Source organism: Cylas formicarius, unplaced genomic scaffold (genome assembly GCF_029955315.1).
Source record: "Cylas formicarius isolate icCylForm1 unplaced genomic scaffold, icCylForm1.1 PGA_scaffold_12__32_contigs__length_19106922, whole genome shotgun sequence".
In the NCBI taxonomy this organism is placed as follows: domain Eukaryota; kingdom Metazoa; phylum Arthropoda; class Insecta; order Coleoptera; family Brentidae; genus Cylas; species Cylas formicarius.
In genome coordinates, this window is record NW_026844225.1 from 15,779,471 (window position 1) to 15,804,452 (window position 24,982).

Sequence of the window (24,982 nt, forward strand, 5' to 3'; positions counted from 1 at the left end):
TCTTCAATGCTCGCGCTCCAGTGTTCGAAGTGTTTTCGGAGCGCGAGCATTGAAGATGCCAAGTGAGATTTTGGCGAAACGTCTGCAGGATTCCAGTCGGATGCAGGATTTGCAGGATTCCAGTCGGAGTTCAACGAGCGAACGGATGATATCCCGGAATATAGTGTCATCATATATATATATATATATATATATATATATATATATATATATATATATATATATATATATATATATATATATATATATATATATATATATATATATATATATATATATATATATATATATATATATATATATATATATATATATATATAATATTTGTCGGGTATTTCTGTTCGATCGGATTCGATTTCGGGCACGTGTTTACTGGGGTGGAAATCATCGGAGGAAAAGGCAATTTTCTTGGTCGCGATTTGCATCGGAGTGTTGTAAATTAATTGCGTTTCGTCATACGCGCAATAGTTAATTGATTGATTTGGATGATTGGGAATGAAACCCTAAAAAAACACATTTTAATGCGACTTAAACGTTTGGATGATGGAATGAACGAATTCGATCGAATGGAAAGGTTCCATTAGTTAAATGACAAGTTAATAGATCTGCAAGCTTTTGTTATATCAATTTGTAACTTATATAAATGGCCGCTCGGTACACGGAATTGAACGTTAGATATTTAAATGCTCTTAGTGAGAATGACAATAATTTATATTAATTTTGCTTGAAATTTTTGGGCTTTTAGATGGCCGGAAGAGGGGTTGTGAAGATAAGATATAGGAACAAATTGGTAACGTCGCATTCTGTCAAAAAAGTCGCATAAAATTACCGTCGATCGTTTTGTGAGGCTTTTGGGGCAAATGTTAAGGGTAAGTAAGTAATATTTCTCATGTATATATCTTGCTTTGCGTTTTATTTATAATAGTATAAAATAATTATTATTTACTTTGTATGTTGTACAAATTGTGTGATACCTTATGTTATTAGACATTAATACTGGATGAATTAATTCTTAGTATTTAATACGTTATTTGTTGATATTGTTTTTACATTTGATTATTAATACGTTTTTAACAAAATTAGTCGAAATTTTTCCGTACAACTGATCTATTGACTTGAAACAAAACGGCAAAGTGCGGTTCATTCGTATATTGTAAATAATTAACATAATAAAAATTCTTTGTTACTTGCGCGTATATAATACATTATAGAATCGGGTGATATTTAACCAGTGCCATTGATATTGTTGATTCAATTGTTAGACGTATTCAAAATGCGTCACGTAGTGGTTACATTATTACTATTATTAATAGGCTTGATACAAGCGATTGTACTTTTAATTTTAAGAATAAATCAGAGGGTTTATTTCATAACAAGTCTTGTTTTATTAATTCCGCATAAGTTAGGTAATTTAACGTTCCCGAGCAATGGTAGACGCCTGAAATCTGAAACAACGGTATTAATGAGTATTTTATTCCACTGGGACTGCATTTTTTATCGAGTCAATTGCTTGCAAATTAACATTACTTTGGAATCAAGTGAGAATACCTTAGAGGTCTGTTTTGCGACCCATTTCATTCCACGGTTGCTTAATAATTTGATCAATGCGAAGAGCTAAGATCGTATTTTTTATTTTAAATGCCCCAGTTAGACAGATCCATTTAGATATTTCGTCAAACTGAATATTTTAAACCGTAATAGTTAGGTTGTGTATTAATCAACTGCATATAAAATAAAACGATATTCAAAGGTTGTTCGTAAAAAATAGAGCGTCGATTAACATAAAATCGCTGTCGGTTTTAAATGGCAGGCTATTAATAACTTTACGATTACCTACGTTTCAAAAATAAGAGGATCTTTGCTTAACTTTATGATAGCTAACAAGGACGCACACGATGGGGGGTGAATTTTAAAAAATACAGCTCATTACTTATCTACTGTTATTTTTTAAAACTTAATAATTAATAAGGACTGTAATGTTGTCTTTTAGAAGCTTTTATGAGAACAGACATTTTTTGTTGAAATGTGTCATTAACATTTTCCGGCTTAATGTAACTGATTTCGGTTATTCTATTCTCAATGGGAACGATGCATTTACACAGGAAAATTGTAATTTTTATATATTTTAAAAAGCTTTTAAAAGGCAAACATATATTTTACATATAGCAGATTTCGTAAAAGCTAAGTAAGTAGAATAATTGAATATAATAATAAACGATTATGTGCCTGTTTTTAGGCAATCTGAGCAGCCGCTAATATTGACCTAAATATCCTCCACAAACATCAATCACAATTGCCTACACACTACGCTTATTGGGTTTACTAGATCGGGCTGAAAACATCTCAATTGATGCCATCAAACTTAGGAAGAAATAGATACAAGTAGATACATAACAACTGTAAAACCATATCCAAAAAATTACTATTCTCCGATGTGCGTGCTTTTATGAGTAGTAGCAGCAGTAGAAGGAGTATCATACGCCCTTTAGCAGTAAAATATAGATAAAATATATAGAAGAAAACAGTTCAGGACATTTGGTTCACGAAAAAATCAATCAGGACTAGCAAAACACCTCGAATGGATGGAGTTCTTTGCTTCAAGAAATATATATATATATATATATATATATATATATATATATATATATATATATATATATATATATATATATATATATATATATATATATATATATATATATATATATATATATATATATATATATATATATATATATATATATATATATATATATATATATATATATATATATATATATATATATATATATATATATATATATATATATATATATATTAACATTAGATTGAGGGTGTTTTAGTAGGTAAACCTTGATTGCACAACTAGGGAGTTCCACTCTCCCGTACTCTTGCAAAGGCTTTCACCTCCAATTCCCTGAAAACAATGTCTAAACCGGCTTCGACAGACTCAAATATGCCGACAAAAATAATAAAGAATATTATTTTATATATTATTTATAAGAAAATCAAGGGTTGTTTTTAAAGACTGTGAAAAATTGTTGTAGCCGTATAGCCTCAATATCAAATATATTATTAGGAAAGTTCATTTCTATCTCGAACAAGTTAAATACAATTTTGAAAAATTGAGATTTTTCTAAAAAGTTTTTTTTTTGAAAATATGTTAATTCGAAAAAATTTTGAAAAATTGAAATTTTTCTAAAAAGTTTTTTTTTTGAAAATATGTTAATTCGAAAATTCTAGTTATAATTGAGAGAGTTGGCAAATTATTCACAAGAAAACGTGTAATTTGTTTAGGAATCTTGAAGCAACAAAATCGCGAGTTTGTAACAGTGCAGTGGGCTTCGAGATGTACCGTACGAATAGTATATGAATGAAACTGCTTGTAGAACCCTTTCTCTTTCAAAGAAGCTATATATACATCGAACGCAGTAACATTTTTCAGTTTGTCTCTCAAATCCATTTAGCTGTAGTTGCAGGATGATATACATTTCGTACTGTTTAGGTAATTTTTACGCATATGAACGGAAACCAACGTGTGCTAGATAGATGTGTTGTGATGAGGTGCGATGACTTTGGGATAAGGGTTGAAAGTGCCAGATGAAATCTAATGTTTTTGCGTAAAAATCGGACTTGAGTACTCAAAAACATTAAAAATTTAATTTAAAGGCAACGAACAAGTGTTTATTATATAATCTTAGGAAAAAAAATTTCTATATAAATTAAATTTAAATTTCTGTCACCAATGAAATTATAATTTAAGAATAGAGTGGGAATGTGATCTCTGAGTCTCTGCGAATCCTATCTACCAGCTTTTGAAAGTACATCGACAAAATAATTTGACTTAATATAAATTTATAAAAAAAAATATCTGAAAATCAACTTGATTGTATGTGTACGTTTTCTTGGGAATTCTTTTTTCAAATTGCAGATGGAAAATAATTTGATATTGAAATTTAAACTCTTCAGAGACTTTAGAGATACGGTTATTTGGTTTGAAAAAAATGAAGATTAACGTAATTTCAATTTAAAATAATTAAGGTCACACATTATTATTAATTTATTATGAGAATCGTTTTTTCTGCTGTAGTTTATCTGACATTATTGTCAGCGCAGTGTCATTCTCAATCAGAGGATGGTAGGCGTTACATTCCAGGACCGTCTCGGTATAATACGGATGTGCAAGAAGAACAGGAAAGTTACAGACAGGAAAGGCAATCGCCAGTATATAAGGTATCAAGGTGAGTGCCCATTGAGCAATAAAAAAAATTCTCTCCATACTCGTATTTGGTGGCATTATACTACCTTGGTCTCTATAGGAGCTTGATTATAGTAATTACCCATAGCGTGTGCCTCCAATCTATTTACTTTTCAGCGGTGGCGCAATATATGGGTCAGTAGCGCACCATTTTTGAGTCCGTCGAGAGCGTATTGGTATTCGCATCATTGGTGCTACCGGTAATATTTAGAACGGCCGTATAATACGAGAAAGGGTCGTTTCGATTGTATTAAATGTCAGTTAAATTTCGCTTTTAATAAACAACAATGCAATTTACTGCGTGGGTTCGGGCGACAATAAAATCGCACATGTGGGTCATTCAACGCTTACCTGCTACCCGAGATGTTGCAAAATTAAATTACGATTTATACCGTTAAAATTATTCCGTTTACTTTCAATTTGAATATTTTTGTTATTTTGATATATTGTACGATTTTGCAACCAGGGAAATAATACGTAACGGATTATCTAAATGTTCGTTATACTTACCCTGTTTTATATTATCCATTTTGTGCATTTTCATTCTTGTTGCCCAAACGATTTAATTTGCCTAAGTAATTTCTAAATAAACGAGCACCAGTGGCGGAGACATATTAATAAATATAGACATCAATGGGGTTTTAAGGTCTCGTAGCTTATAAACGAATTGCGAGAATTTTAGAAACCAAGTGGCAATGGATGAGGATTAGAAAGCCCTTTGAAAAATTATGTGGGGCGACTTAGTCAAGTTTAAGCTTCGAATCCCGTTATTTTAATGTTTCACCCTCATTCTGTCAACAAAAAGTTTGCCCGGTAGATTTGTACTAAGTTTTATTCAAAAGTTATTAATTTGAATACGTATACGGGGTGAGACGGAAAGATGGGTCAATTTGTTAATTACCGATTCTTTGTATGAAAATATTGGACATTGTTAAAATAAATATTTCAGATTTTATATATTTTGTTAAAACTTTGGCACGTATAATTGTTCTGTAAGTTTACACATTTTATGTGTGTGTCTTTTACTTTATTACTTGCCCAAATCTTCTTGGTGTATGCTATGTTCTCATTTGGTTTAATAAACCTATTGTTTTGCATATTTTTTTTCGTCCTTTTTGAGATATTGTACATTATTTAATCAATTAAAAGTTAAAAATTACCGTTAGCAAATAAGAAGTTTGATAATAATTATTCAAATTAAAAATAAATGTTCCACTCGTCCTCCCTTCTTCGTTACTACATATGCGCCCCCTTCTACTAATTGAAAAATGATTTTTTAATTTATTATTTAATGTACAATATTTGAAAAACTACAATTATACACGAGGGAAAAAAGTATGCAAACTAAGAACTTTATACAAGATCATAGCCATACAAAGAGAAAATATGGGGTAATAGGATACAAGAAACCCCTTTTTTTCTGGTAATATGCTGTTTTTATTTAAAAAATCAACATGAAAAGTATAACCTAATAGTTTCAGCAAATATCTGAAAAAGCAGGAGAATTATAAAGTATATGAAGTTAAAGAATCTGCCAATAATTGTTTGGCCGATCTTTCCAAATCACCTTGTATGATTATCCCGGAAATTCGATCATTCGGCAGGACCATGAATTTCTCTTCATTTTGCTGTTTGCAGGCAAGATGACAAACTGCAAGCTTCTATACAGTATTTCGAACCTCAAGCAGACTATCAAGTTGAATCCGAATATTTACCAACGAATTACGAACAAATATCTAAAAGCCGTTTCAGCCGCGTAAGACTTCAACCCAAACAACAGCCCATAGTAGAGCAATACCTTAAAGAGGTAACACCAACAACTAAAACCGTGTACAACCCGAAAATTTACGTACGATATCAACAACCTTCGAGTACTGCCGACACCCGAGATACAATTTCAAAGCAATCACCCTATCAGTACGCATCGCAATCCCAGTCGCAACAGTAAGTATAGTAATTGGCGAGTTGCGAAATCCGAGATAATTAAGAGAACAATAAATAAAATTTTTTAGACCTCGTTAGCCAAGGATTTTGGTTTTTCTTTCGGCTCGTATATATAGGCTTGTCAAAATCTTAACGGGAAAAGTTTTATTGCCGCCGCTATTGTTCCTAATTTAATTAAGTGACATAACAGTATAAGCTTTAATATTAAATTTGCCCCCGTAGATCACCAGATTTCACTTTTCATTGTGACAGTTTTTCTACGCCAAGTCGTGCTGCTTTTAATGTTATGTGTGTTATAATTTTAATTGCAAAAAACATTTCGAATGGACCCCAGACTTTCCATAGTCACGTAGATGACATTAAAATCTTTTAAGCGCACCGGCTTACTGTTTTTTATCGTATTTAGTAATATTATTCCGACAGCTATGCATTTTAAAATTAATTTTATGTAAGATTCATGACATTCTTGAAAGCGCATTTTTTTTTATCGAAGCAAACAACTTCTCACGCATTAAATTATGGACGCTACGCGCATTGTATATCAACGAACCGACTTTGACGACAGTTAATAAAACTAGGACTAATTGCACTTTGGAAGAAAATTGCGCTGTGCCATTTTGCAATTTATTTGAATTTGAAATTGATGGTCACTTTGATATTTATGCACTGATTGGTAGATCTTTACAGTTTGTTGGCTACCTCGCAAGGTTGAATCCGTTTTTATGAATCCCCTGCGTCCTTTCACTCTCGTTCGTAATTATTTTCAAATTTGCGATTATTTTTCAAAACTTGCGTTTTTGAAGCCATTCTGGTCATTGTTCGATTAACATTTCGTTGTGGACGCGTCATTAAGAAGAAAGCTAAAGAATTTCACACCGTATATGCTCATCGCCATATCAGTAAAACGCCTGATGGTCGATTGACGAAATTAAGTGTTTATCATTTAGCGAAAGATGGAGATTCGTTTTATTTTCTTCTTTTTTTACGATTTTCGCGTAAATTCGTGAGGATTTCACTTTGGATTTAATTATTCGTATTCCCAATAGCGTTTTCACAGACTTTCCTTATTTTACGACGACTTAAGGTGGGGCGGGGGTATAAGGGGTCACATTTTTTCCGTAAAAGTCCGTACACGTGTAGTAATGCGTAAAAACGCGGACCAGGCCGTTTTGTACCAAAGTCGTGGTTATTAGAACATATAAAACGTACTCAATATTGAACGTATTGCGTTCCAAAATGCATTAATTAATATAATCATTTTCACGCTTTGCTATTTCGGTAACAGAGCATAAATAATGATGTTATAATACGAGTAGTGATTTAAAGGTTGCGAAAAATTTGAAATCGCATTTCTTTGGCGGAAAACACCAAAAAAAGGCACAATTTGGAAGAAAACCTAAAAAAAAATCCAAAAATTTATGCAACGGGTGTCTACGGTAATTAATTCATTGTATTCATAGTAATAATATTGAGATTCAAAATGGACCTCTTGCTTTTTACTTACCTCGTGTGTCCCACAGGAATTACGTGTATTCATTTTTATAGGTTATTGTTTAAAGAGAGTGTTTTTCAATCAATGACCGTTGTTTGTTTAATTTTTTTTTCAATTTCTCATAAATAAACAATAGTGCACCAAATGCAAAGCCATCGAAGACAGTAATCAAAATAATTTCGGAAAGTGTTCCATGTTCCTTGCAATTTTAAAATATCTTTGATTTATTTTTAGTTTATTAGTTATGTATTTTTTATTTGTACGAAAATAAGATTATTTTTGATTTTAATGATTTTTGTTCTTTAATTGCTTAATAATGACAAATTATAAACAAAATACTGAAAAGGTAGAGCTAAAATTTTTCATCATAGAATTTGAGAAGAAGATGAGTAAAAACAATGTAAACAAAATACCCAATTTAACAAAGAACCTTAAATTGAATTTTCTTACGTGATAACTAAAGGAGTTAGCAGAGTTAAATTCGAAAATATATAGTCATTTTTCAGATTATTTGCTAAATTTAAACTAAAAATTCGGTAAATAGAGAGGTTGGTAGGTGTAATGTAACCTAAGTCATTTAACGGTATTAAAAGAATCGGTTTCACAATCTACGGTGAACTTGAATAAATTCGCAACGTAGCACGATTTGTTTATTTACAATGTCGAGTGGGTATTATCAAACCGCATAGTTAAGCACAATAATATCTGAAGTGAAGCAAATCGGGTATTTTTAAAAACTCCACCGCCCGTTCACTTTTACTTTCATGCGCCCGCTACAAGGAAAAAAGTTTTAAGTTACACATTTGAGCGATTAAGTAACTGCCTCTGAAAACTTTCATCCGGCAAATTTTTATAGAAAAAGACACACGAAGAAATTTAAGAAGTTAAATAACGGCGTCATACGGACTCCTCAATAGGACTTAGTCGTTCACGTTTGGTTGCGCACCAATTCGTAGCATAAAATCAGACTTTAAAATCAAACGTAACCGCAGACAATTTAGTCCATGATTTAATTGTGGTTTGTTTCGTAACAGTACTCCTGAAATTCAGCTTCCCGAACCACCGAAGAAGCCTTCCGGGCATTTGGCTAAGGGAAACATATTAGCCTATCAAAACGCCCTCATTGCTCATCAGAACGCCCTTTACGAACAACAAAGGGCTGCCGATTTAATTAAACAACAAAATTCCCCTTCCAAATCGGCCATTTACATAGCACAGAAGATTCAACAAAGACCTGCCGTTAAAGAATTGCCCAAACCAGTCCAAGCATCTAACGAGGATGAGGTGAACTATTACATTAAGTTGCAGGAGTATCAGCAGCAGAAACGAGCTGAAACCTACGAACAAGCGGCTCCTGTTAAATACCAAGCTAGAGCTCCAGAAGTTCAGGAAGTTGTTGAAGATCAAATCTACCAATCCCAAATCGTTCCGTATCAGGATTTAAGATCCGGTATTAGTTTGGTTTTCGGTATATAGACAATTAATGCTAACCAATTGCTTTATAGCTGTTCCCAAATTCACACCGGTACAACCAGAATACCTCCAAGAGGTGCGATATCAATCCTACCAACCAACTGAGCAAGATAGGTACCAAAACGTCCAACCTGGCTATTATGAATATCAGCAGGTGCCGGTGAAAGCTTCCGAAGAGCAGTACCAGCAACATTTTAGGGGTGGGCCTAAATATCTGCCTGAAGCTAAATTAGTAAGCTATCAGCAGGCAGAAGGTGCTGGTAACAAGCATTATCAGCCAGGAAGAGCGGCTTACGACAAGTATAGAGCGGAAATTGCCAAGTACCACGGAAAATCGGAACAAAGTCCTCAAAAATCGCAGAGCGAAGAACCGGATGATGACGGGGAATTGATCAAGACTTTAGGAAAAAATACCAGTCTAAGGTTGTACAAAGGTCAGCCCACTGTATTTATAGGCCGAGAAGATTAAACAACAAACTAATTATAGTTCTCCCAACTTGATATTTTGCCGGTTTCCTAGTGATTTTTATTGTATAGTTAAGTCATAAATTATTAATAATTTTCTATTAAGCATATAGGTATTTTAAGTAAGATACTTTCTATATTTTTGTGAATAAAAATTGTGAAACACCTGTGTTATTACATTCGTGATACCATATGATTTTTCGGAATTTTAGCATAATACCAGTTTTCACAACAAAAAGGATTTGCTAACAATCAATTGTAATTTTTGTGTTGATCGCGTCCTCTATTGGGAACTGGCAACACAGTTACCACACCACGTGACCTGCAAAAAGTTTTCTAGGCCTCTTCTGCATTCTACATTTTAATGATTCCAAAATAAAGACCTAAGGCTTCAGAATACTGACCTAACGTGTTCAAAAATATCGGTTAGAAAATATTTCATTAGAGGGCGCGGTTTGTAGCGTTTGGTTGTTTGAAACGTCGAAAACATAGACAACACTGCCATGGTAGTGTGAATTTTAGGTTAGGTTGTCGTGGGACAAATAATACGTAAACATGGTGAGTTTTTATATTCAAAATCTGTGGTGGTGGTTTAAAATTGACTGTTTTAGAGGTTTCGGTTTTGTGGCGATGCCGATTGTCCGGATTGGGTTCTTGCTGAAATAAACACCCTTTCCAGACTGTCTTCGGTTAAATTAAAGCTCTTAGGGCAAATGGCAGTGAAAGGTATAGTACACCCACCCTTTGACGTAAGTTTTATAAGAGATTAGCGCGTTGGTATTAATTTATTGTTTCCTTTTAGGTCGAGAAACTCAATAAATTGTTTATTGACTCTAAGCTTGGTAGGAAATGGTGCATGCGCTGGGACAGCGTATTGACGCGGCTCCCGTATTAATTTACTTGTTTTGTAGATTCCGATATCGATTTAAAAGCTTGTATAGCGTGTTTAACTTATATAATATCGTCGGCAACTCGTTTTAATTGTGATAGTAGCGCTTTGCAGTCGGAACTTCAGCAACTTGGTTTACCTCGAGAACATAGCACTTCTATTAAAAGGGTATTTGAAGATCAGAACGCAAATTTAGCCGAAACGTTTAAGACACAATCTTTAAAAGGTTTTATTGGAAGAAAATCCGGTCAAAAATTGATTTAAGGGCTTATTTTTTTTAGTGAACGCTTTGGAGCAATTCGCAGCTAACGCCGACATGGATTTGAATTGCGTTAAAGTGGACTTGACAAATGCTGGAAATACTAGGACTATAGCACTAGCGCCTGGCACAGTAGATGCATTATTAGCCGACTTGAAAAGTGTTAGGAAGACTATGGCTGATCTGAATGACTATATGTGACATTTAATCTAGTTATTTTGTTAATATTTAGAGAAATAAATCAATTTATAAGTAACTTGACTTATTATTATATTGTTATAACCAAAAAGTGTTACCAAGTTTGTAATTTGCACATTGTAATTGTGGTATTGCTTACCGACTTATAGTAAACACAATCAGTATTAAGTTTTTACATGCTAGCTTGGCAAATAAAAGAAGTATTTTCAGAATAAAAAGAAGTAAGACATTTAACTTCATTGTGACATTTTGGTTTTCCAGCACTGCTATTTAATACCACCCTAAACAATCTCAAACGTTTAGAATCAATATTTAATTCCATTTTTATTGCACTGACTGCATATTACTTCCTTGGAGTGAAAGTACATTTTTCTATAAAAATTATGTTCTACTTGAATACGAGAAGTATTTTTTTTTAATTTATGCGAACTATCGTCAGAAAGGGGGGTATACTGCGATGAAAACCAATCCGCAAACCCGAGCGGCTCCATTTATCTTTTATCGTAAAATTATTACGTCTAAACAAGAATTTATAGACGTATAGCAAAATGTAAAAAAGTGTATACGTTTTATTCCGTCCCTCTTGGGTGAAAAATTCGATTGGAAGGTTCTCGAAATTCGTTTCGGGAACAGTAGGAAGCCAAGAACACTTGCCGCAAATTTTATAGGAGATTTAGTGGCTGATAAAACAGTATCTAAATCTCGACGTAATTTAATATGTACCCCTGACCGCGAAGCGAACCGAACATAATCTGCCGCTATAAATTCTCAATCACAATTTTAAAACCTTAGAAAGCCCGATATCAAAACCGTGTTTTATATATTATGTATATCCTGTGGGGGGAAAGCGGAATGTAAAGGGATTTGCCAAATACCGGGGTTAAAGGAGGTGGGTATATACGGCCTATCGTCAAAGTCGCGTGTCGATCTCGTGTTGGATAAACCTAAATCGGTCTGTAATGCGATTCTAATGACGCCGACATGCGATGCACATGTGTTGACACGTATTGCTTCAATTGCTTCAACACCCATTACAATAATACCACAGAAGAATGATGTTTTCTCGAAGTTCGTCGATTTATTCTTACAGGATTCCTATTAACCTGGAAAACCTGGAAACGTCAGGTAACGGACTTGAATTATATATATAAAAAAATATATATTCAACCTCACTTTAGCAAGCATTGCCTTATGTTACATACTAGCACATAATAAATAATACATTGTAAAAGAATTTCCTTTCTGACACACTATTAGGAAAGTGACATTGACTCATGTATTTTGTAAACTTATGTTGTAAATTAGTAATTTTACTATTGTTAAGCCTATAATTTTTTATTACATAATAATTCACATAATAAATAATACATAAGTACTTTTTTAAATAAAAACAATGTAAAGTAATTTTATCCTTTGAAACACTTTTAAAAAAATCATATTCGCCTATATATTTTGTAAACCTATGTTTGTAAATTTGTAATTGTAATATTATTAAACGGTTTTCTTTTATTACATAATAAGTCACATAATAAGTAATACATGATTTTATAACACATTGAAAAAATTGTTTAGTCGTTCTGTTTACTCACTTTTAAGGAGACCACACTTTTAAGAAAATCACAATGGATTGTTTATTTTGTAGACTTATGTTAAAAATTTGTAATTTTATTATTATCCAATCAAAAATTAATGATTTCATAATTAATTTACATAATATTTATAATATTGCAAAATTAGCGAGCAATAATCATTTTTTCATTATTTTCATCTTATTTGCGTCTTTAGCATCATGTAAGAAAGTAAATTATGAAGAGTTTAATAGGTGTAACTGTAAATGGATAACTCGAGAGAGTATATTGGGGATATATCAGCGGTTCATAACCAAATCCTAACACATACTTGCTTTTTTAAAATTATTTTTAAACAATACTACATTTATATTAATATTGCCACTTGGTAATTAATCCTTTAATCGCTTTAATTATAATATGCGAACCAACTTTGCAAACGGAACGTTTATTAAGTTTATGGAAGTTATAAACAAAAAGAAATTAATCCGCATGACGTCATGGACAAATTTTAAATGATATATTTAAATTATTAAAAGTAAATACTACTTGTATGCGTATTTATGGGAATTTACTCCTTCTAAAAAAATGCCCTTCAAATATTTGTATTTTGTAAAAAAACTCAATGCAGATTTTGTGGGAATCCCGTTCTCTAGATTTCTCCAACAAACATTCTGTAGGCAGAGAAAGAGAGAGAGAGAGAGAGAGAGAGAGAGAGAGAGAGAGAGAGAGAAAAAAGAAAGAGATAGAGAGAGAAAGGGAGACAGAGCGAGCCAGGCAAATTTTCGTTCTTTTTCGATTAGACGTTTCCAATCCCCCCAACGGTTGAACCTCATCTGAATGACGTAATCCGATGAGCTGGGACATTTTTTCCCGTCATTAAGGATCCAAATTTCGTCTCCCGGATAATTGGGATTTTTCTTTCATGCGGCATGGTCACTGATAATTCTCATTCGGCAATTAGAGCGGAATTTAACTTATCCTCGCTGTCGTTTTTTTTTTTGTTTCGGACATCCTCGTATATACGCGGTCCATATTTCTCGGATTTATATAACACGAAAAAGATGCCAATAATATATTTTAAAAGTAGGGGGTCCTTTTTCTTATTTATACGTTCGATTTTGTTGGTGATCGCAGTCCACATTTCATCCGACAGTGGCCTGTCATCATAAATTCAACGCTGCGGACTTTTATTTTACGAAAATACAGATATGTGGACACATTCTGCTCCGTGATATATATTAGCCTGTTTTTTCGAAGTTATAATACGTTTGCGTCAGCTGGGACACAACCAAGGCATATAATAAGGGACTAACATCCTCCTTTATCCCGAAGGGGCGCTCATATCCCACTCCTGATTTAGTAGTTAAAGCCATTGCCTCGTCCTATTTATTAGTTTGGATAATAGGAATTAATGTATCTTTTATTAATGATTGAGTCAAAAACACTTGCGTCCTGTCAATATGTTACATAAATTTTGGGCTTACGCTTATTAAAACTCGGCATCGCAAACAATGGTGAAAAATAAAGGGGGGTAATAAACAGATCCGGCGGGTTTATTTGATTTACCCGTGCTTTGCTAAAAATTAATCAGATTGTTATCCGGATATGTAAACGAGTACATTTGGTTTGATGCTTTAAGAGAATCAATTTATCAAAAAAACAAATCATGAAAAAATCTTTTGTTGAGATTTTCAAACAAATCAAAATGTTTCATATTTTCTAATTTGTCATAGAAGAACATAATCAAAAATATAAATAATAGTTGCACACAAAAGTATGTGAAGTTTATACAAAAATGTACAAGGGGGTACCCATAAAAAACCGGAATTGAATTGCCGCGCGCAGAGCTTGTATAGTACACCTTTCTGCCGCTAGGTTGGGGATACAACTTATTACGAGTTCAACGCCACCTTCGTTTTAAATTTAACTTGTTTTGTTCACTTGCAGTGCCATTTTTTGTTAACGCTGTTTTTTTGTTATTTCGTTTTTTTCGATGGCAAATTTAAAAGAACAACGTGCAGCTGTGCAATTTTGTTTTCTGCTCGGTAAAAGTGCTACTGAAACTGTTTCAATATTAAAAACAGCTTATAAAGACGATGTGATGGGAAAAACTCAAGTGTACCAGTGGTTTGTTCGCTTCAAAAATGGCGACGAGTCAATTGATGACCGACCTCGTTCTGGACGTCCATCAACTGCTCGAATCGACGAAAATATTGAAAAGGTTTGAGAGTTTGTGCTCACAGACCGTCGACAAACAATTGAACAATTATCAAAGATTAGTGGGTTGTCTTGGAGCGCGGATCAGCGAATTTTAACCTAAGATTTGGGAATGAAAAGAGTTGCTGCCAAGTTTGTTCCTCGTGTTCTGACTGACATGCAAAAAGAACATCGAGTTGAAACATGTCGTGCTTTGAATCAACAGCTTGAAACGGATCCAGATTTTCTTTCAAAGATCATTACTGGTGACGAGTTATGGTGCTATGGTTACGATCGAGAAACGAAGCAACAGTCCAGCCAATGGAAGACGTCACTGTCTCCCCTTCTAAAAAAATGTCGTCAGGTCAAGTCAAATATCAAAAATATTCTGATTTGCTGTTTCGACATCAACGGCGTAGTTCATGCAGAGTTCGTTCCACCAGGTGAGACCGTTAATCAAGCTTTTTATCTGGAAGTTTTACGAAGATTGCGCAACAGTATTCGACAAAAAAGACCCGATTTGTGGCGGACAGGGGACTGGTTCTTTCACCACGATAATGCACCTGCACACACAGCCATTTCTGTTAAGCAGTTTTTGGCTAAAAATGGCATGGTTCCTCTGCCCCATGCACCTTACTCGCCTGATCTCGCTCCGTGTGACTTCTTCTTATTTCCACGTATGAAAAGGGACATGAAAGGACAGCGATTTGACAACATTGAAGAGGTCAAGAAAAAAACGAAGGATGAGCTGTCGGCTATAGCCAAAGATGAATATAAATAATGTTTCGAACAGTGGAAGCGCCGCTGGGGCAAATGTATTAGTTTTAATGGAGAGTATTTTGAAGGGGATAAGGTCGTTCTGTGATTTTCAAAACAATATATAGTTTATAAAAAATGATTCCGGTTTTTTTTGGATACCCCCTCGTATGTGGGGCAAAATACTAGAGCAAAGTTCTCAAATTGTAGATTTTAGTTTGATATTTCCACCAAAAAAAAAGAATCAATTTTTTAAAATAACAAATAATAACTTAACTTAACTTAATAACTTAGAATAAAATAGTTTCGCTCGATCAAAATTATGAATAAAAAATGCACAAGCCAATCATCCTGTTGGCTTCTTCAGAGCTTGATTGAAACTGGCTCGCATTTTACTCTGTAATACCTGCTTATATATAGTTTGAGGGTGGCGGAGCTAAATGAGGGGCATAAACACCGTCTCGGAAGACTGGTTCCCATATTAATTAATTAATTACATGCAAAAATTTTGGTTTTATCCAATAAAATTTGAGTTCGGTAACTAGTGATGAGTTTATTGCTCTTAGTCTTAAGGTTCTTTCATGTTCTTTGAGCCTAGTTGAGATTTTTCCTCCGGTCTCTCCAATGAATTTGAATTGAAGGAAGGACAACAGTGACAAGTGTGCTATTGGAAGGTTGTGGTGAAGTGTATTTTGTGATGGAACGCTTAATATCTTTAATGTGGAAATTATTAGAGAGAAGAGAAGTAAGGGGTTTTAATTCTGGGTTCAGTGACTCGAGCTGAGTTAGTTTTACAGCTCTGTAAACAAGAGAGTTGATAACCGATGATTTTTGGCCCGGATGGTGATATGACCCAATGTTAGGTCTGATTTTCTATTGATAAGAATATCTAAGAATGGGAGGTTGTTATTAGTTCCTAATTCAATGGTAAAACGTCTGTTAGAGTGTATAGAGTTTAAATGTCGAAGATGTCGAGAGCTTTCTTCTCAAAGGCTTCCATAAATATATTCGCGATGAGTGGTGATAGTGGAGAACCCATAACTGTTCCCGGCGTTTGTTCAAAAATATGTTCCAGACAAGCAGTTTTCAATTAAGGTGAGGAGGTTTGGTTCCAGATTATCGGATTTTAATATGTCTAAAATGATGGTGAGAGTTTCAGGAATAGGCTCAAAGAACATGAAAGACCCTTAAAACTCAAACACATAAACTCATCAGCAGTTGAAGAATACAATCACGAAACCGCACATAAAATGTTATTTAAAACTAAAATTCTTGCATGTAATCGAAAAATCGGAGAGTCTATAGAAATCTCTAAGCAACCTAAAATGCGAGCCAGTTTCAGTCAAACTCTGAAGAAGCCAACAGAATGATTGGCGAAACGTTAACAAGTTCGACTTAACAAAAACTGAAGCAGGAGGAATCCAGAAGTTTTGTAAAAACTATTACAGTGTTTATTACTCTGCACTTAAATTAAACTATAACTTAATAAAAAAACTATCATTGTTATAAATTAGTCATAAAATAAACAGACTATAATTGAGTAAAAGAACTCTGAGTGGTTATGTTCCATCAACATATATATAAAAAAATTCGACAAAAATATTTTTAAAAAATGAAAATGGCGCTACGAATTTAACGGTGCTAGAAGTCAACGCAGCATTCCCCCTACCTCGAGATCCAGACAAAGACGGTCTCGGAAATATGGAAATAACGTTTCAAAGCTCAAAACGACAAGCACATGTGTCGACACTATTAAATTAAATTTCTTTGCTCTGCGAAAAGAATGGCTCAAATTTCTCAAATTCGAATTATCTACTTTACATTCATTTTAAATTTAGAACGCGCGCTCCGAGAAGTTTGAACGTTTTTAATATTTAATTTTCTTTGATTTACGATTGTAGTCGTGTTCAGGTTTCGATGAGCGGAACATGTCGGTCTCACTCTTTATTCTTTCTTTCGTTTAAGTTAAGTTAAGTTTTGTGCTTCCGAGTAATCCCGTATACCGTATGGATCCAAAAACTTTATTTACGACTCTGATTTGGTGAAATGTTGGCTCAACATCAACTAATTTGATGCTTAATGCACCTAATATTATGTTACATCCACTTCTTAATAACGTTATTGATAAGAAAAGCGACAATACTTTATAATTCTTTACTTAACGCTAGCAAATTACCTATGTGATTTGGTTAATTTGACTTCTGAGAAAAAAACTAGTATTAGTATCAAATCCCATTAAAACAAGAAGGAAACGTAATGATTTGCGTCATTCGACCTGGTAATGAAACCCAATTTGGAAAGTTTTGTCCACAATTGACTTCAAATATTGCTAAATAGATAAGACGCATGTTAAGTACGCTTATGAAATCCCAGCGATTACAAAAATGGCTTCGCGAGTATATAACACCGATAGGAAAATACTATTCTGAAAATGACACTCCATTTAAAGTATCATTTAATTCTTTCGGAAGGTGTAAAACAGTAGCCCCATCTAATTGAGGGATGCTGGGTTAAAAAAATGTCGGGTTCCAAGTGCTTAGACCTTTTGCTTAGGTCAATACCAAGTAGACTAAAGTAATATTTAGAAAAATTGTTTTGTTAAACGTTTGTATATATTTTTAAATTAATAATAATGATAATGATTTATTTCTAACAACAGCAATTACAACATAACATTCCCCAACAATTATACTGTGCACTATGGATTTCAGTGTCTGTTGTGAAAATATTTTTGCAAATTGTTAAATCTAACAGGTTACAAAACGATACAATGCAATTTGTGGTTTTATTATGGACTATATATTGGTCAAAAATATTTTTTGTTTTAAATACTATAACATTTAAGGATTATTAATTATAAAAACAAATGGAATGAGTTTTAAAGAAAGTATAACAATAATAGGCAGAGACTATACCCAGCGTGCTAAGAAATGGACCAAGTTATTTTATTATTTATTAGCGACTGCGTGAGTTTATAAAATGGTTTATTCTTAAATTCAATGTGTAACTTGTTAAATATTTTTCGTATGGTATTAAAAATATATTTTTGTGTGTCGTGATATTTTTTGTTGCATTGTGCAAGTATTGTTGATTTTTTGGGCAAATCTTACCGCTGATTTTATATACAATTGATTATTTTGTAATACGGGTATGATTAAATAAATACTAGAATAAAACTTGTTTTTATGCAACATCACCCTGAAGACATGTTTTTGACCGACAATGAAAGGTTCAATTATGGTTTAATTGGCTGCATCCCATGCAATGATGCAGCCAAGTAGTGATTCAACTATCACACAGTACACCTTTTTTCAGTCATAACCAGTTTAAGTTGATAATATTTATAGATAAATTTTTTAATTTTATTAGAAATGTATTCAATATGCCCTTGCCATTTTAAATTTGAATCTCTAATGACTCCAAGATATTTAGTTTTATTAATTTTATTTATTTTAAGGGTACAATCGCAGTGGGGGCTGTTTTGACAGTCAAAGTGGAGTCGTTCACTTTTGTTACTGAGAAGCCAAGAAAATTTGACTTATCAACGTTCAGTGTTAAGTAAATGTTATCATACCAACTTTTTATATTAAGCTACATAACTCATTAACGTAAATATTAAAACGCACTGGGCCAAGCACCGCCCCCCGGAGGACACCAAGATTCGCTGTTCAAGAGCTACTGAGGGCATTGTTAATTTTTGAACTCTGAGTTAGTTGTATTTGACAGGTAAAATCGGAATAGTTTATTAGCAATACATTTTACTCCCAGTTTTTCCATTTTTATTAACAAATTTTGGTGAGCCACTGTGTCAAATTCTTCCCCCAGGTCGAGAAAAATTCCCATGCATTTGTTGTTTTCCCTATAACATAAAACTGAGCCTACATGAATACTGGTGTTCTAAAATAAGATAATTCTTATCGACATATTTATTTAAGCTTAATTTAATTCACTCTTCAATTATTTTACTGGTCAGAGCTATAATGCTATAATTGTTGGTTATTTTTTATTCTCCAAGATTTATGGATTGGCATCCTAGATGTTAAAGTGGTAGCAGGATAAGATGGTGGTTGTTCTTTATTACTTACAGATTACAGATACGGAATCTTGTTTTAGGCTATTTCATTTTCTAGAATTGTTTTTTTTTGTCAATTTGTCATTGTCAATTTTTAAATCGAGCTTAGTTATTTTACTTGCCGTTTTCTCACCTACCTCACTGAAACATTTACAATCCTGTTCTTAATGATTTCTTATTCATTTGTTGATTGTTTTATCAGTTTCCAGGTTTTTTTTTTGGTCATTTTTATATAAATGAAACTTTTCTGAATAGCAATTATTTTTCATTTTCCTTATCAAAGCACTCAGCCGATCCCTAAAGTTTTAGTTTAATTAATTAATTGTAAACCTTTTACGCCTCTTTTATTTTTTACTTTTCACAGTTCGACCTTGTTATTACATCTTTTTATTGCCAATCTCTTCTCTGCACAATGCAATGATTATTATAATTATTATTAACATTTGAAAATATAACCATGCAACCAGGTGAAGCTTTTTTCATTTTTGATTTTGATATCTTTTTCAAAAAATGTTGTTATATATGCAAAAACTCTTCATTTTAAGGGTGATAATTTGACTTTTAACTTTATTTAAATATTTAACATTCACTCAATTTTTTGTTTCATAAAACTAAAAACTTAAACGATTTGAATAAATTTTTCAGGAATCTGTATAAGTGTGATTTTCAAACGGACGGTTTCAACCACGAAAGCGTTATATTTGGTGGGGGCAGTTTGATTTTAGGGCGGAAAGGAGATATGTAGACGAGTAAACCCCGGTTTGGCGATGAACGGAAGGCGTAAAGGGGGAGGCGGTCACATGACGGCAAGCGCTAACTTGATGCTAATGCGTATTTGATCGAACGGGCCTTGCCATGAATTCCCTTTCAAGAAAATCGCTTTTTCATTTGATCTAGAGGTTTCCACTGATATATACTAACACCTATCGTTTGCCGCTTGCCCTTATTGGCTAAATCTCTACGACAACTCACCATTCGAATTTCGATTGTTGCGTACTGATTTGTTATGTCAGTTTTATGTCAGCATGTACAAAGTGTCCAGTTTTAGATATTTCTGTAGGGTACAGGGTAAAATTCGTCGTTGTCATAGTTGTCAAAATAAATTAATATATAAAACAAATATTACAAGAAAAATAATTTGAAAATGTCATTACTACTTTACAGAGCATTTAAGCATAAAGTTGTACAATTATTTTGATTTCCATAAGTATTAATTATTTCGATGTGTTTGAGTCGTAAGATTCCATTTATTACAAATATTGAACTTTAATCATATTAATATTGCTGAGAAGGACATTCTCAATATTTCCAAAAACTGTCGAACCATCGACACTGTTACTGAAATCCATTTCGTATATATCGTATATATTGTTTTTAATTTTTGCTGGATTTTTAATTTTAATCACAAGTTTTATAATTGCACCGACTTACAGCAAGAAAGAGAAAATAATTGGAGAAGGAGTAAATAAAAATATAGAAAATTTAAAACACAGATGCTCTTGGGTGTGGTGAAAAATATAATGTTATTAGGATGGCCATCTCTAAAACCTCAAAAATATGAAAAATTGAACACCCTTCCAAAGCTCTTTAACGATAGTTTTTTTCTAAATACACCCCGGTATATATAAGAATACTAAATGCAAATCTGCGAGTTTTTGAGTTCAACACACGTGTTATAAGGTGGCCTTTAAAAGCAACACAAGTGTATGTGTGAGGCAAAATCCTGAATACAGTTTAATGATGATTTAAAACCGCCGGTGGCTGAAACGCGCCATCTTAGACGGTGTGTTCAAAGCGTTTCGACAAAAAGCTTCGCCTTCATTCATTAGTTGTGTTTATTTCTTCGATGACTCGACTGCTACTGCATCTCCGCTTGGTCAATGATTCATTAATAATTTTTTATGCGGTCGGACAGTAGGATTTGTCTTGGTATAATAACCCATACGACCAGTGCAGGGCGTAGACCGGTTGAATAATAGAAAAAGATAGTTACCCCGTTATATAGGGTGAGCTGAAAATATGGGTCAGCACGATTTGCTACTATTGGGAATTTCGTTGTTTAAGAAATAGTATATAGCTATGCATACTTTTATATCTTTCAGGAAGTTTATTATACATACTTGATGTGTTTGCAATCCGATTATTCAGTGCTACGTTACTTATTACAAGCTATGTACCTGATGAATAAATAAAACTTGTGTTGCATTTTTGTGAATAATATTAAACATGAGCTTGCACTGCTCAAGCTGCCAGATTTTGCCAATCTGGGCCTTGATAGCCACTAATGTGACATTTGCAGTTTGAAATTGAATTCATCAACGTGCAAGCATCAAAGTGCAACATGTATGTCGGTGTGAGGACAAGACTCCATTATTTTCTAGTTTACTTTTAGATTCAGTGTCTGACGTGATGTTTTTATAATTTTATCAGTCGTTCTACGTCCAATGACTTAAGCAGTTATTCAATAGATTTGATCACACGTCGTTCACAATCAAACTACTACTAATCACCAGGACTGTCATCGTCTTATAGTTATACAATATCTTAATTATCCAAAGAAACTTCCACAGGCTACTGTAATACTTTTTACAAAACTTCTGGATTTCTCGTGCGTCGGTTTTTGCTGAATCGAAATTGCTGACGTTTCGCCAATCATCCTGTTGGCTTCTTCAGAGCTTGACTGAAGCTGACTCAGCACAAACCGACGCAAGAGCAATCCAGAAGTTTTGTAAAAAATACCTTAATTTATTTTTTACCGTATTTCACTCCAAATGTCTTCGACTCTTAATAAACTTTTACTTTGCATATTTTTTTTCTCTCTTATGTAGGTTGCTTAACGCTCACAGCAATCTCCAATATTCGCCGTTTCAAATGATATGTTCACTTGCAATAGTAACTGAATAGACAAAATCTTTCATACATCCCGAAAAACTTAAATCCAGAGGACTACCGCCCGGGGAACGTGCTGTTTAAAAGTGGCGTATATTAATAACCAAAATACTAAATTTTTATACTTAAAATTTTCTATGTATTGTACAATTAAAATAAAAGACATTCAAACTCAGATTTACTAAACAATTAACATTTAACGGTAGAAAAGTATAGGGACTAAGATAAAAAAAAAAACTGTTTGCCAACAATGTGTTCATATTAATGTCGGAGATCTGTGTAGGTCTATAATTAGGTATGAAATAGCACTTACGATACAAGTTTTTATTTTAATTTTAAGTATTTTAAATTTTAAGGACATTTGTATTTAAATTAGATTTGAAATGAATAAAAAATACATCTTACATATACTTAAATAGTTAACAACACTGTAATCTAACGGAAGAAAAACCGCGAGATTTATTAAAGAATAATGTTTTTTTTAGACGAAAATGAAAAATGGCATGAGAGCCCCAATATTTTTGCACAACAAATCCGTAATTATCGGGTTAACTCATCTTTGCGACGCGCCCTGTATAACCGTCACTAATAAATCAGCGCATATTAAGAAATCCGTAAATGGGGGTAAATGAGTGTTTCCAGCAGCGTAGGCGTTTCCGCTAAGGGTAAAAATCAAATTACATAAAATGAAACACATTGTGAAGTTTTAAATTTATCACCACACCCGCGTTTCGCCGGTGGACCAATTGAAGTCGTCGACGTTTATTTTTTTTATCCCCGACGGATGATGCGGGTTATCGATTTGCGCGAATGTTACGAAATCAACATAAAAATTTATTGCCGTTTATATACATGCGGAGTGGCTGGTCGGTATAGGAGCCGGGGTTTTAGTAAAAATTAGAGCCCTAAAATGTCGAACACAAATTAAAAACTTTGTATAACTTAAGCGTCCGGGAAGAATATAACTCCGTGCGAAATTGCTGTCGCCACCCGAAACTCCGGAATACAATTCGATTAAGTGATTTATTTGGCAAAACGGGAAAATTCGAAAAAGTTATAAATACAAAGGATACGACGAAAAGTTCAATTAGAAACGAAAGCGTAACTAATAATTTCAACTTTCTTAATACTCTTTCGCCTTTTCGTATATTAAACAGACGAATTTATACAACGATATGGTAATTTATTATTTCCTTTGTTGTTCGAACGCTTTGGTGGTGGGACTTAAAGATTTTTTCTTAAATATTTCTAGAATTTCAGTTCGACATCTTAAAATGGGTTTCAACTTCCAAATGAAGAAATAGGATTTTTGACCGCTCGCATAAAAATAACAAATATAATAGAATAAAATATATAATAATAAAATATAAAAATAAATTATGAGACAATATGTTATCATCACTGTTGACTATAATAATAATATTATTAGTACTATCTAAAACTGTATTTCTTATTATTTTCGAATTACAATCATATATGATAAATGGTGATGCGACAATGCATTTACCTGTCACTAATTTTTGAATCAGTGATACGAGACGGCGCTTATGCCCTTCACTTAGCTCCGCCCCCCTCAAACAAAACATAAGCATTTTTATAAAACTCCTCGATTCTGCGTCGGTTCTTTTTGAGTCGAACTAGCTAACGTTTCGCCAATCTTCCTGTTGGCTTCTTCAGGGCTTGACTGAAACCTGTACCTGCTTGCTTATATATTGTTTGAGGGGGGGCGGAGCTAAATGAGGGGCATAAACACCGTCTCGGATGACTGATTCCCATATTGGTGACTGGTGATAGATTTCTATAGACTCTCTGATTTTTCGTTGGTAGAAGAATTAATTTGTTCGGTATTCCTTGGAATATTGTTTATAGTTTGACTCATGTTGATGATATGCTTTCTTCTTTAACCAAAACTTAGATAATTTACTCAATATTCATGCTCCCCTGAAAACATCAAAGATAACCAAAGCACCAGTTTCTTGGTTTACAGATAATTTGAGACTTATCAAACCACTGAGAAATAAGGCTTTGTCTAAGTACAAAAGATTAATGACTGAGGCAGCAAAAAATGAATATAAATCCTTGGGCAACCTTTTTACGATGGCTCTCAGAAATGACAAAAAATGCTGGAAGACACTGACCTTTTTGAACATAAATGCGGGTCTCGCTGCAACCCAGCAGATGTTTCAGATCCGTCATAATTAATCAGTTTTTTACTGAAAGTGTTCCGCCTCCTGCTGGTGAAGAGCAGGCTAATAAAGATATGATTTCGGAGTTGTATTTAGCTCGTGTTTATGATGGAATTGCTAGTCAGCTTAGCTTTGCAACCGTAGCAGATGAGGATGTGGAGAGAATAGTATCCAGAATTAAATCAAATGCAAAGGTTGTGGACGGCCTCGATCTGAAAATACTTTCTTTAATTACTCCTCATCTGACACCTTTGGAAGAAGGCTAATATAATACCTGTTGCTAAGATAACTGCATCTTCTGAAAATCTCACATTTTCGCTATATTAACTTACTC

The 24,982-nt window shown here is 33.4% G+C and overlaps 2 protein-coding genes across 2 annotated transcripts; both read left to right on the forward strand.

Annotated features, from left to right (window-relative positions):
- The first annotated feature begins 3,458 nt into the window (after positions 1–3,458).
- On the forward strand, positions 3,459–9,797 carry LOC132695689 (uncharacterized). Its single transcript, XM_060660105.1, has 5 exons — positions 3,459–3,505; positions 4,091–4,241; positions 5,897–6,202; positions 8,729–9,144; positions 9,200–9,797. The coding sequence occupies exons 1-5, from the start codon at positions 3,481–3,483 to the stop codon at positions 9,634–9,636; spliced, it is 1,335 nt and encodes a 444-aa protein (XP_060516088.1). The 5' UTR covers positions 3,459–3,480; the 3' UTR covers positions 9,637–9,797.
- A 107-nt stretch (positions 9,798–9,904) lies between these two features.
- Positions 9,905–11,036, forward strand: LOC132695690 (COMM domain-containing protein 4). Its single transcript, XM_060660106.1, has 5 exons — positions 9,905–10,190; positions 10,244–10,381; positions 10,435–10,474; positions 10,544–10,747; positions 10,803–11,036. Exons 1-5 carry the CDS (start codon positions 10,188–10,190, stop codon positions 10,979–10,981), a joined length of 564 nt encoding a protein of 187 aa, XP_060516089.1. The 5' UTR covers positions 9,905–10,187; the 3' UTR covers positions 10,982–11,036.
- Positions 11,037–24,982: the final 13,946 nt, after the last annotated feature.